Source organism: Phoca vitulina, unplaced genomic scaffold (genome assembly GCF_004348235.1).
Source record: "Phoca vitulina isolate PV1807 unplaced genomic scaffold, GSC_HSeal_1.0 scaffold68, whole genome shotgun sequence".
Lineage (NCBI taxonomy): Eukaryota > Metazoa > Chordata > Mammalia > Carnivora > Phocidae > Phoca > Phoca vitulina.
This window is the reverse complement of record NW_022589771.1, coordinates 2,876,352-2,890,881: the sequence shown is the minus strand read 5'-3', so window position 1 is coordinate 2,890,881 and position 14,530 is coordinate 2,876,352. Positions and strand designations below refer to the sequence as shown.

Sequence of the window (14,530 nt, the reverse complement as noted above, 5' to 3'; positions counted from 1 at the left end):
CCCTTTTGTTAGGCTGCTGCTTTTCTGAATTTTTTTTCTGACCTCGATTTCACCTTGTTAGTTCTGTTTAGCTGTGTGTGTAATCTGGTGTTAAACCCGTTGTGTTCTTAGTTTTAGTTACTGTATTTCTCACTTCAGAATTTTTATTTAGTCCTTTTTTAGGGCTTCCAGTTTTCTGCTAAAGTTCTCATTATTTTAATTTCTTAAAAATCCGTGTCTGATAATTTCATTGTTTTAATATCTTGTTCCCCTGTTTCCATTGCTTGTTGATTTTTTTCTCATTTTTTACCATCACATTTTCTTTGTTACCTGTGGTTTTGACTGAATGTTAAATGTTAGAGATAATTGGAAGCCTAGGATGATATTTTTTCCCCTGGAGAAGTTTTACATTTGCTTCTGGTAAGCTGCTAGGGCCGCTGTCCAGCCTGTATTGCCTTAATCCAAACAAGGATGGGGCTGTAGTTCCTTTGGATTACTGTTCATCTGTAGTTTACTGATAGGGCTAGGCAGTACCCTTTGATCGAATAGCCAAAGCCTAGAGTGTTCTCCCACACATAGGAGGCTCTGAATTGCAATTTTTTGTTAGCCTAACTGGTTTAATCTGTCAGTGTTTTGCTTACCTGTTCAACCTGTCAGCTTCCTCTTCCAGAGTGAAATTCTAGGTTTTTCTTTTGTTGTTTGCACTCTTTTTCCTATCTTGGGCCTACAGTTCTTTATAGGTTTATTAGGTAGATGCCCTCAAACTTATTTTTTAAAAAAATATATTTTGAGATATTTTCTTGTCCTTACTGGTAGTTTGGTCCACCTGTGTTCACAAATTTCAGTCATGAAACTCATTAATAGGAGTTTTTGTTTTAACAAAAATCAGTACTGACAAATTAAGGAAAGCGCAATTCATTTTATTTTATTTATTTATTTTTTTTAAGATGTTATTTATTTATTTGACAGAGAGAGACACAGCGAGAGAGGGAACACAAGCAGGGGGAGTGGGAGAGGGAGAAGCAGGCTTCCAGCCTAGCGGGGAGCCCGATGTGGGGCTCGATCCCAGGACCCTGGGACTATGACCTGAGCCGAAGGCAGACGCTTAACGACTGAGCCACCCAGGCGCCCCAGAGCGCAATTCATTTTATTTTTTTTTATTTTTTTTTAAAGATTTTATTTATTTATTAGAGAGAATGAGAGAGAGCGCATGAGAGGGGGGAGGGTCAGAGGGAGAAGCAGACTCCCTGCCGAGCAGGGAGCCCGATGCGGGACTCGATCCCGGGACTCCAGGATCATGACCTGAGCCGAAGGCAGTCGCCTAACCAACTGAGCCACCCAGGCGCCCGAGCCCAATTCACTTTAAAAGCAGCCAGTGGCATACTGAAATGATAAGATAGATACCAGTGATTATCACACAGAAGGCACTGATGTGAAAATTAATTTGTATATCAATTCAAGGAATATGTGCTTTCATTGAGTGATTTCACATACAACTTGGGTGTTTGAGGAATAGCAGGCTCCCTCCACCCTTTAAAAAAAAAAAAAAAATGCAGCCAGGGCACTTGGGTGGCTCAGTTGTTGAGCGTCTGCCTTCGGCTCAGGTCATGGTCCCGGGGTCCTGGGATCGAGCCCTGCATCGGGCTCCCCGCTAGGCTGGAAGCCTGCTTCTCCCTCTCCCACTCCCCCTGCTTTGTTCCCTCTCTCGCTGTGTGTCTCTCTCTGTCAAATAAATAAATAAAAAATCTTTTAAAAAATGCAGTGTATTATATTTGGATGCTTTTTAAAGATTATTTTGTTTTGATAAAATATATTTTAAAAATTCAAGTGGAGCTGAAAAGTACTGAAAACAAATCTTCTAAAAATTTAAAACCTGGAAATAAGTGGGGTTAATATTTGAGGATTATTTCAGATATTTTTCTATACCTCTGTTCCTTAATGTTGGTGACAGCATCATAATATACGAATATATACTTACACTTCTAAGATGTATATTCTAGGGGGTATCTCTTTTGGGTTGGTTGTTGTTATATTATTAATGCCAAAACAGTTAACTTAAAATTTAGTTTGGAAAATGCTGATCTAATGTGCCTCATTTACCATGTCTTCTAAGTACCTTAAAAGTAAAAATGCCAAGTTTAATTTATGTGTGTGTGTGTGTATTTGAACTGTTGTTATTTTTTATTTTTGCCTTAAATTCCTTTTGGAATTTGAAAAAATGCCCATCTTGCTGACGCTTGTACTTATTTGGGTGTTGATTTTCGTCTGCATGTTTATGTTTCAGTCTGACTCGGTGGTTTTGCTGTCACAGTCTAGGCAGAGGACATGCAGGCGCAAATACCCAAATTATGGTAGAAGAAATCTTGGCCGGCTTGAGTTATCTTCTGGAAATGAATCTTCAAGCTCTATGAGACATGTGAGTCTTGTAACTTTAAATTATATAAAGTAATGTTCAGTAACTTGTCTTAATTCTTTCCTTTGAATCTACCAAGAGACTAGGATGAATTTTTAGCAGCTTTGTTGAGATACTTACCATACAAGTGTATAATCCAGTAGCTCTAGTATATTAACAGAATTGTGCCATCATCATTACTATTTAACTTCAAAATATTTTCATTTCCTCTAAAACGAAATCTTAGACTCATTTGCAGTTACTTCCCAGCCCACCTCACTCAGCTCCTGGCAACCACTTTCTGTCTCTGTGGGTTGAATTGGCCTATTCTGGGCATTTTATATAAGTGGAATCATACAATATGATTTTGTGACTGGCTTTTTTCCCTTAGCCTAATGTTTCCAAGGTTGATCCATGTGTAACATGTATCTATGCTTGTTTTTGGCTCTAAGGAATAATGCAGCTTACTAACAAATAGGTTTTTGATTGAACATAAGGTATCATTTCATTTGGGTATCTATCTAGGAGTTCGTTTGCTGGGTCATGTGGAAACTTTATGATTTAATCTTTTGAGGAATTGCTAAAAGGTTTTCCAAAGCAGCTGCACTATTTTATATTCCCATCAGTAATGTGTGAGGATTCCAGTTTCACCACATCCTTATCAGCACTTGGCATTGTCTGTACTTTTGATTTTAGCCATCCTAGTGGGTGTGAAGGGGTAGCTCACTGGTTTTGATTTGCATTTCCCTAATGATTAATGATGTGGAACATGTGCTTATTTCCTGTCTATCCTTGGGGAAATGTCTGTGCAAATCTGTTGCCCATTTTTCAGTTTGGTTGTCTTTTTTTATTGCTGTGAAAGTTCTTTATTCTGGATATGAGTCCTTTGCAGATACAGGATGTGCACATATTTTTTCCCATTCAGGGCGCTGGCGTTTCACTTCTTTGATGGTTTGTTTCCTTTGAAGCACAAAAGTTTTATGAAGTTTGGTGAAATCCAGTTGATTTTTTTTTTTTTAACTTAGTTGCTTGTGCTTTTGCTGTCATATCTAAACCTTTCTCTAACCCCTTTGCTTGACTTTGAATAATCACATGGAATTACGGGTCTTCATTTTGATTTTTTGGGGGAAGCCAATATTTTTATAAAGAGTCTTTAAAATTTAATAATAGAACGTTAATATTTTCTAATCAGTAATGTTTTGAGGTTTGAAATGTTTCATATGGATAGACAAACAATTCATTTAATTCTGTTACAAAGCATTAAAGTAGTAGTTCAGCACAGGGTTTGAGATTAAATCTAAATTCTTCCACTCGGACAAGTTGTTTAACCTTTTTGTGCCTCTGGCCAGATCTATAAAAGCAGTTAGTGGTAACATATGTTTCTCAGAGATGTGAGAACTTATTTGATTGTGAAGTATTTAAAACAGTGCCTAATATCCAATAATGCTAGCTGCTATTATCACCAGCCTATTAATTTAGCTGATTTTGTTTTATGTAATGAGACTGTTTTTACATTATTTTCTTATTTATAGTGAATCGAGCATGTTTTAACCCTTTCTTAATAGTTTCGGGTAATTATGATAAACATTCCCACCTATCCTCACTAGTTTCTGGTTTATGCTTACTGTGTTTTTTCTTCATACGTGTGTATTTTATTGTTTCTCCTTTTGTACACAAGGTAGAGCATAGCATACTATAGATGCTCTTTTGCTCTAGACTTTTTTCACTTAAAATATTCTTGAACCCACTCCATATCAGTTCTTAAATATCTTCCCCGTGGTTTTTTAGGAGTTGCATCACACGTAATTGTGGGCTTGTAATAGTTTATTTAACCACTCTCTTACTTATGGGCATTTACGACATTTCCACTGTTTTTGTCATAAATAGTGTCACAATGAATACTCTTTTTGTCTTTGTATGTAGTTTTGTCCTGTCGGAGATGTAATTTGGGAGTACGTTCCTGGGAATGGGATTGCTGGGTCCAAAGATAGATTCCTATGAGTTGTATGAGATAGTGATAAAAAATTCCTGCTGAAGGAGGGTTCCAACCTGGCGTTCCTACCAGCGGCGCCTCGGAATGCCTGTTTCCCTACCTGTTAGCCAACAGAGTGTGTTATACTTGATAATTTTTGCTAGTGTAATGGGTGAGAGATGGTGTCTTAGTATAGTTTTATTTGTATGTTTTGGCTGTTCTTTTAGTGTCGTAAAATATATATAACAAAATTTATCATTTTAACTATTTTTCTGTATACAGTTCATTGGCATTAACTACATCTACAGTGTGTGCAGCCATCACCACTGTATGTTTCTAGCACTCTCTCATCATCCCAGACACTCTGTACTCATTAAACACTGACTCTCTATTTCCCTTCTCCGTCCCTGCTAGCCTTTCTTCTACTTTCTGTCTCTCTATAAATTTGCCTATTCTAGGGACTCCTGTCAGTGGAATCATGCAGTATTTGTCCTTTTGTCTTTGGTTTATTTCACAGAATAGGTTTATTTTTACTTTTTCATATTACGTGTGAAGTTGTTGAACATCTCTTCATATATTTAGAGTGGGTTTTTTTTTAATCCTTATGCACTATGTATTTATGTCTTTTGGTCATTTCTCTATCATGTTTTTGGCCTCTCCCCTCTCCCCCGCCTTAATTTTTATCTTTCTTTGGGGGTGGGTCGGGATGGGGCAGAGGGAGAGAGCGAATCTTAAGCAGGCTCCTGCCCAGCGTGGAGCCTGATGCAGGGCTTGATCTCACAACCCTGAGATCATGACCTGAGCCGAAATCAAGAGTTGGACGCTTAACCAACTGAGCCACCCAAACACACTCCCCTGCCTTTTTAAAAAGTTCTTAATAACTAGGGATTAATCTGTAGTTTGTAAAGTGCTGGGTGTTTTTTGCCATTATGGCCCCTAAGTAGTTATTACTTTGCATAGATGAAGGCTTCTGATTTCAGTAGATTTAATTTTTTACACATCCTGCTGTGTTCCTGAATTGTTGGGTTAATTTTATCATTGAATTCTCTGAGGTTTTTCAGGTATCTTCTCCTTTGTACAGATAGTTTTACCCCTAATTTTTGTACCTCTCATTGATTTATCTAATTGCATTGTTCAATTCTTCCAGCACAGTGCTGAATAGTAGTGGAGATAATGGTCCGTATTCCTGTTGGTGGACACATGTCTACCACTTTCACATTAAGTAAGATGCTTTATTTTATGTGTCTACAGTATACACATATATTTTATTTTGCCAAGGGGATATCAACGAATGCTTATTTTCTTATGTTCTTTTTGAAATACCAGGATTGATTATAGATTTTTTTCCTTTTTAAATCATCACTGGTATGAATCTTACAATTCTTGTCTTTATATCTGTTAATTTGGTGTGTTTTAAGTAATGGGGAACTTTTTAAACTAATGCAAACATAGATAATACGGAATGTTAAATCCACTTGACCTTTTAAAATAAATCATAATTTTGGGACACCTGGGTGGCTCAGTTGTTAAGTGTCTGCCTTCGGCTCAGGTCATGATCCCAGGGTCCTGGGATCGAGTCCCGCATCGGGCTCCTTGCTCACCGGGGAGCCTGCTTCTCCCTCTACTGCTCTGCCTGCCGCTCCCCCTGCTTGTGCTCTCTCTCTCTCTCTGACAAATAAATAAATAAAATCTTAAAATTTTTAAAAAAATCACAATTTTGTGTTTTGGTGTTGTTGGTTTTACTTCCATCGATATTCATTCGCCTGTGTTGTTGCAGTGAGGTGAGGGGGAGTGGGGGGGTATCTCTTGTGGCTGGTGGAGATGGGGTGTGTGTATGTGTATGTGTGTGTGTGTGCGTGTATGTGTATGGCAGCAGGATAGAGATTGTGGCATTGTGTATATGCATGTTGGTTCCATTCCATTTTGGTTTGGAAAATACTGATGGTAGAAAAACTTTAAGGGCTTTCTAGTTAGCCAGATTTTTAATTCCAGTTCCTGCACTTACCCTCCTGTGACCCCAGGCATGTTACTTTACTTTTCTTAGCCTTGGGTGTCCCTATAGATGAAGAGCTAGTAATATACAGGTAGGGACCTGGGAGACAATACAATACTCATAGGCAGGGTGGATCCAAGTTTTGTGGGGTTGAAGCTTGTGTAATTTTAGAGATTTCTTCTTCTTCTTCTTCTTCTTTTCTTTTTTTTTTTTTTAAGAAAAGTAACTCAGTTTCAAGTAGATACATGCTGCCTTCATAGGCAAGTTAAATCAGAAGTCTCTGAAACTTAGTGTTGTTAGTTTTCTTAATTCTGCCTCTGTTACCAGAAGTGTTTGGAGAGTTGGGGTAAGACATATATGACATTTCATAGGGTGTATGGTTTCTAGGTAGTAGCTTTGAAGAGTTTGTTTTTATTACTGTGCTTTAAAAAAAAGTCCATTTGAGCATGAGAAGCACACTCCTGTTTAGTAGTTCTGTTGTGCTAGGCCTAGAATCTGTACTCGTGGAATAGTGTTGGGCTCACATTTTGAGAAAGTTTGTAGAGTATGTTGACTTTACATTTTGCCTATTCAAATGAAGTAAACAAAAGTAGATTTTTTTTAAAGGATTTTATTTATTTATTTATTTATTTATTTATTAGAGAGATTGAGAGCACAGAGGGAGACTGAGAGGGAGAAGCAGACTCCCGCTAAGCAGAGAGCCCGATGCGAGACTCGATCCCAGGACCCTGAGATCATGACCTGAGCCGAAGGCAGATGCGTAACTGACTGAGCCACCCAGATGCCCCCAAAAGTAGATGTTAACTTGAGATTTTGTCTTTAGAGTTTTGGATCTCATTGACATTTTCATTATCCATTATCAAAGCTCCTAACGTAAATGCTGTTACAGGAAAAGGTCCTGTCTCAGTTTAAAAGTACCTGCCTGGGATCCATGGCCAGAACTTAAAGTAGATTGCAACCGTTAGCTCTGTGGGACTCAAAAAGTTGTTTGTTCCATTCTCTCCCCTTTATTGACTTGAAAAAAAATTTTTTTTTTTTGTATATGGTCAAGTAGTGTTTGACAAAGGAGCAAAGACAGCTCAATGGAGAAAACATAGTTTTTTCAACAAATGGTGTTGGAACGACTGGATATCCACATGTAAAAAAAAAAACAAATCTAGAGAGAGACTTCTCACAAAAATTAACTCAAAATGGATCATAAACTTAATATAAAACGCAAAACTGAAATTTCCAGAAGATAGCAAACAATAAAATGTAGGGGACCTTGGGCAGTGACTTTTTAGATAGAATACCAAAAGCACGATCCATTAAAGAAAAACGTGACAAGCTAGACTTCATTGAAATTAAAATCTGCTCTGGGAAAGATACTGTTAAGAAAATGAAAGGCAAGCCTATTGACTGGGAGAAAATACTTGTAGAGCTCCTGTCTGATAAAGGGCTTGTATTTAAAACATACCATGAATTCTTAAAACACATTCATAAGAAAAAAAATCCAATTTAAGAATCAGCAAAATGCCTGACACCTCATCAGAGAATATCTATAGATCACACAGAAAGATGCGCAACATCAGTCATAGGGGATGGAAGTAGAACGACGAGATCCCATTGCATACCTGTATCACGATGGCCTGAGTCCAACAATACACTGAGAACATTCACATTGGCTTTTTATGAACTTCACTCAGAGAAGGGCTGGCTGCACTAACAGTAGTAGCGTTAAGTCTTAGACTCTGGCGCCTTGTGCCTTGATAAGAAAAAGAATCTAGTAAAGACATTTACCTTTGTTTTTTTAAGTCCATTTAATTCTGTTTCTTGCCCGATGGCCTAAGATGATTAGGACGAAGTGCAGTTTTTCTTGACTTGTGTTACTTAATCTCCAAGATCAGGATTTTTATTTTATCTATCCACCCCCCCTACCCCCCTACCCCCCACCCCCTGGCCAATAGGAGACTTCCTGTGATCAGAGTGAAGGCTCTTGTTCTTCTGAAGAAGAAGAGTGGAGGAGTGATCGAAGAAGTGAGAGTGACAGCGAGAGTTCGAGGTACCTGCTTTTCCTTGTTCCATCTTTTCAGCAGTTTAGTCATAGGCTTGGATGCAGTGGGACTCGGGTGGCATTCAAGATGTGAGAGCTCATGTCTGTGGGACAACTGACTGTTTAGTACATTTAAAAGCAGGAGAAAACCAGATTAACAGCTAGTTCTATAGAAAATATTTTGGGTATTTTTGACTGTAAACATTTGAGCCAGCAGGACGTAGGGTGTGTGTACTCAAAATATCAGTCTAGTCTTGGGCTGCATTTATAAAGAGTAGTATCCAAAGTATATGTGGTAAGACCATCGTTCTCTTTATTATTAGTTAATGCATGTGTTGACATTTTGCTTAGTTTTGGTATCCAAATTTCATGGGTTGACCAAGATGTTAACATCTATTCCTCCTCTTGGTAAATAAATGTCAACTTCACCTTTGGCAGATGCTCAAGCCAGAAACCTGGACCTCTTTCTCTTTTCACAAACATATCCATCACCACATCTAGGAAGGTGCCCCTTCCAAATACGACTCAAAGTATCTTCTGTTTCCGTTGGTCCTGTGCTCGTCTAAACCACCATACTCTACTCCCTGTATCCTTTCTTGACTTCTTTTATTCCATTATGATTAGGAGCTGGAGTGATTTTTAGAACACCTGTCTTTTTTTTTTTTTTATAAATTCCTTTTTAATTATGAAACAGACATGATAAAATTTACCCTCTTAACCAGTGTTAACTGTATATTTCAGTAGTGTTAAGTACATTCATACTGTCTTGCACCCAGTCTCCGGAGCTCGATGCAAAACTGAAACTGTATGCTCAGCACTGTATACAGTGACTCTCCACTCACACCCCCATCCCCTGGCAACCACTGCTCCGCTTTCTCTCTCTATAATTATTGTCTTTTAATGCAACTTTTCTTGAGTTTTATTATACAAAGCAGGTGCTCTTAAAATTTTTCTAAATAGCTCTTTTTATAATAAACAGCTCTTGGAAATGTGTTAGTGTGAGTGGGTTTTATTGAGCCCGAGAGGTATGTGGTTGGCCAGTGATGGCCCAGTAGAGCCCTGTGTCATCCTTTTCTGTATTTGCTGAAGCTAGTAGTGGGCAGGGGGCTCGTTTTCTGGATCTAGTTTTCTGTCTGACTCTGCTTCTGCTCTGGGGTGGGCTAGGACCAGTTCCTCTCGTGGGCCTTCTGTCGTATCAGGGAAGGGTCCCCCTCTTGGCAAGAAGCTCTGACCACTTACAGCTTTCTATTTGTTGTGGCTTTGTTTTCCTTGGGCTTCTCGGTCTGTTCACAGATGTTTTTTCATTCTGGTTAAAATTTCTAGTCTATTCCTGAGCTACCTCTCATTCGGGGTGGGTAGGGGGGGCCTACTCTTAATGGCTCTGTGTGATCTCTTCTGTTTTCATAACTACACTCCGTCTTCTGAAAGGGGAATCGTTGGTTGGCTCTAAATGTTGTCTTCCACGAGGTCTCCTCTATATTATACTTTAAAAAAAGTTCCTCAGGCTTACATCCTTTCCCTCATTTCCAGTGAAGGTTTCTCTCTTTCTCATGATCTCTGGTCATTTCAGTATTCGCTGATGGTGAAGGCAGATTGTTCAAGTTAAATCTTCCCAGGATCTTTCCTTCCTTCCCTCTTCATCTCTTCTCTTAATGTTAGGTGACTGATTTGCTCTCAGGGCTTAGATTCTGGTTCCCTGCAACTTACGCTGTTTTCCTTTGCCAGTGATTCGTCATCTCGATACTCTGATTGGACCGCCGACGCAGGCATCAACCTGCAGCCACCTCTACGGACGTCATCACGTCGGCGAGTTACCCGTTTTTGCAGTAGTTCAGAGGATGAAATGTCTACTGAGAATTTATCTCCTCCAAAAAGGAGACGAAAGAGAAAGAAAGACAATAAGCCTAAAAAAGAGGTAAAAGAGGTATATCTTTAAAAACATTTATTTACACTTTTTATAGAGGTGTTTCTGTCCATATTTAGAAATTAAAAATCTTTGGGAAATTGGAGCTTTTACATTCTTTTGGCACTATTAAGTCATCAAGACTCAAATGTAAAATGGAATTTATATTTGGAAAAGCTACTCTTATTATGAAGGCTTCTCTGTCGAATCTGCCGCAAATTGGCCTTGGCACCGACTCCTTCCCCAGTTTGACACTTAAAGGGGGAGCCCTGTTTCGCTCAGAATCCCACCATAACTCTTTATTTTCTCCCGTTAATTTCAACACCAGAAATGTGCTTCAGGGCATTTTAAGACACTTTCTTCTTCTTTCATCTGCTGTTGCCATGTTTCCCAGATGCATCTGGTATGTTCTCTTTCATTTGGCATGTTCACACACTCCTCCTAATTGTGCCTGCTCCTTATCATATGCACAGTGCTTGTGTCGTGCAGGTGGTGGCCATTATTTAAAGATGCCACGTCCTTGTACTCGTTCTCTATTGCTGTGTAACAGATGACCCTGAAATTTAGCTCCCTAAAACAACAAACATATACTCATGTTTTGATGAATTGGGAATTTGAGGGCTGATTAGCTAGGTGATTTTTGGCTAACAAGGTTGCAATTATCACATTGGCTGGAGTTGGCAGCTGTCTGAAGGTTTGACTGAAGCTGGCTGATCTTCTTTGAAGCTTATTCATTGGGCAGTTGGCTGGTGGACTCAGTTGCTAACCACATGGGCCCCTCCGTAGTGCTGCTTGAGCATCTGCAGGACAAGGTGGCTGATTTTCCCTAGAGCAAGTGATCCTGAGGTGTAAGCAGGGGGTGAACCCTAATGCTTGTGACAGCCTAGTCTTCGAAGCCTCTCGTTACTTCTGTTTTATCTTCTCTTTGTTAGAAGCACTTCCAGCCCACCCTCCAGTGGAGATGTGGCTGCACCTCTTGAAGAGGAGAGGAGGAGAATCAAAGTTTGGTCATGTTTTAAAATCACCAGTTTTAAAACCTCAAATCAAGAGGAGACTCTGTGATGATTAGTTCATGGTGAAATTCAGAAGGGTATGTCTGTAGAGAGGCTGTCTATTGAAGAGGATTTAGGTTGGAAATTAGGCCCCTTCTCTGTAGGATGTAAAGTGTTAGGAAGAATCTATGAGAAATTCAGGAGATGCTAGAAAAGTCCTAGGTAAATCTACAATGCTTTCACAAGTGATACGTTCCTGTGTATGTTAAGGAACCAAATATGTATGCTATTTAAAAACTAATTATATAGCAGCGATGTCCACAATAGCCAAACTGTGGAAAGAGCCAAGATGTCCATTGACAGATGAATGGATAAAGATGTGGTACATATACACAATGGAGTATTATGCAGCCATCAAAAGGAATGAGATCTTGCCATTTGCAACGACGTGGATGGAACTGGAGGGTGTTATGCTGAGCGAAATAAGTCAATCAGAGAAAGACATGTATCATATGACCTCACTGATATGAGGAATTCTTAATCTCAGGAAACAAACTGAGGGTTGCTGGAGTGGTGGGGGGTGGGAGGGATGGGGTGGCTGGGTGATAGACACTGGGGAGGGTATGTCTGTGGTGAGCGCTGTGAATTGTGCAAGACTGTTGAATCACAGACCTTTACCTCTGAAACAAATAATACATTATATGTTAAAAAAAAAAAGAAGATAGTAGGAAGGGAAAAATGAAGGCGGGGAATCGGAGGGGGAGACGAACCAGGAGAGACTGTGGACTCTGAGAAACAAACTGAGGGTTCTAGAGGGGAGGGGGTTGGGGGGATGGGTTAGCCTGGTGATGGGTATTAAAGAGGGCATGTATTGAATGGAGCACTGGGTGTTATATGTAAACAATGAATCATGGAACACTACATCAGAAACTAATGATGTAATGTATGGTGATCAACATAACATAATAAAATAAAATTAAAAACAAAACAAAACAACAACAACAACAAAAAAAACTAATCATTAGGTGACCTGCCCATAAATAGTCATTCTCAGTGGTGAAGTTTCTTTTGTTTTTCAATTAAACAGTGTATGCATGCCCTTTCTCTTGAACTAAACTTGTTCTCTTCCCCTTGGCAGAACTTGCGAAGGATGACTCCGGTGGAGCTTGCAAATATGGAACATTTATATGAATTTCATCCTCCAGTTTGGATAACTGACACCACACTTCGAAAGTCTCCTTTTGTTCCTCAAATGGGTGATGAGGTGAGAGTAATAAAATTTAAGAACGTGAATATGGACCATAAGAAAATATTTTACTGTTAGGTTTTAATGTAAATATATGCTTTTTTCAGGTAATATATTTTCGACAGGGTCATGAAGCTTATATTGAGGCTGTCAGAAGAAATAAAATATATGAACTGAACCCTAACAAGGAGCCATGGAGAAAAATGGATCTCAGGGTAAGATGATATTTTTAAATCATTAAACATTTAGCACATGTATAGTTAAATATTTATAAATCCATTAAAAATAAACCTACTGGAGGCATATTTCATTACTATCTTTCCATTGATTTCCTACTTACAAACATTTCTGTTGTCACCTTGTAAGCCTTAAGATCCAGTAGGAAGACATGTTTGTCAGTGGGCGGTCTTTGTGTATTGCTGACTGGTGTATAAAATTGTGTGTTAGAGTCTTTCAGGAAGGCATCTTGGCAGTATATATCATTAATCTTAAAATGTGTATAAGTACATATTCAAAAGAAGTACGGCTTTTCAAGAGAGGAAATACAAATTAAAAAGGGTTGGACCCCATGCATAAGAGACTAGATTGATGAAAACACTTGCGTACCCCTGTACTTAACCAATTTTATAAATTTTTTTTTTTTTTAAATAACATTTAAAGAAAGAAACTACCACATTTCAGCAAGTAGCAAAGGTTTTGGTTTGTTACCAGTTACTCACATTGGTGACAGGGTCCATGGAACAGCCCAGGCTTTCTGGAGGCTATTTTGACAATTGGAATTGAAACTGAAGAATATTTCGATGTTTTAATTCAGTGATTTTACTTCCAGTAATTTAGGAAACAACTGGAAATGTATGTGAATTTATGAGCAAGGCAATTTCATATCACTGTTTATAAAAAGAAAATATTAGAAAAAATCCAAATATCCTATGGTATTGAATGAATCAAATCATGGTACATTCACAGAATTGACTACTAGGTGGAGCCCGCTGCTTAATTGAGGCTTTTAAAATATTTGTTGAATGAACAACTATTAAATTTTTATAATTTATTACTAAGAGGAGAAATGGGATGTGAAATGTTGTTTGTGGTTAAGATAAAAATTTACAGACATCTTTCTCAACCAAAATAAATACATCAAAAAGTCAATAGTGATTATATGTGGAATAGCACTACAGTTGATTTTTATTTTGTTCTTTATACTTACATGTTTTTGATACTTTGAGTAACTGTTAGAAGATGAAAACAGCTGTTAGCAAAGATAGCCGTTCTTAACTCCCCTTTAACTTAGTGGCTGTCCTTCTTGAACTTGGGTTGAGTTATGTTCTGATTTATGTATGTCTGTCTCACTACTGAGTCTTCTGAGTACAGTTGATCCTCATTATTCACAGATTCCATATTTGTGACTTTGCCTACTTGGTGTATGTTATTTGTAACCCAGAATCAATGCTCAGGATGCTTTCTGGTCATTTGCAAACATGCACAGAGTGGCAAAAAATTAGATTTGCGTGACCAGCATGTTTCCAGCTGAGATTGAGCAAAGTGGTGCCTTCTTATTTGAGCCCTCATCTCATAAATAAGGGTCCTTTTTGCAGTGTGTTGAATGCAACAGGAAAGGATGTTTACATTTTTATGCTTTTTGTTGGTGACTTGCTGTTTAAAATAGCCCCCCAGTGTAGTGCTTAAAGTATTCTACAGTGTTAGCACAAGAAAGTGATGACGTGCTTTATGGAGAAAGTATGTGCATTAGATAAACCTTGTTTAGACCTGAGTTATACTGCTTTGGGTTGTGAGTTCAGCACTAATGAATCAATATATTAGATGAGGTGTCTTTACACAGAAACACACAAAACAGGGTTGTGTATCTCTAGGAAGAGAACAAAGCTGGAAAGAAATTCAGATTGTTCACAGTAGTTGCTTTAGATATTGAGCTGGTTAGTGACTTATATGTTCCTTCTTAATACTTGTGGTATATTTTTTTTCCTTTTTAAAAAAAATTTTATTGTTATGTTAATCACCAT

General features: G+C 38.4%; 1 protein-coding gene across 4 annotated transcripts in view; it reads left to right on the top strand.

Moving 5' to 3' along the window:
- The window catches only part of BRWD1 (bromodomain and WD repeat domain containing 1), a 116,380-nt gene that overhangs the window by 61,505 nt on the left and 40,345 nt on the right, over positions 1-14,530 (top strand). For 2 of the 4 annotated variants that reach the window (XM_032392636.1, XM_032392634.1), the window contains exons 21-25: positions 2,264-2,395; positions 8,283-8,377; positions 10,094-10,283; positions 12,402-12,527; positions 12,617-12,724. In XM_032392636.1, coding sequence (XP_032248527.1) covers positions 2,264-2,395; positions 8,283-8,377; positions 10,094-10,283; positions 12,402-12,527; positions 12,617-12,724 — 651 coding nt within the window. Of the gene's footprint in view, positions 1-2,263; positions 2,396-8,282; positions 8,378-10,093; positions 10,293-12,401; positions 12,528-12,616; positions 12,725-14,530 lie in introns of all 4 variants that reach the window. The other 2 variants (XM_032392635.1, XM_032392633.1) reach the window with 2 other exon arrangements.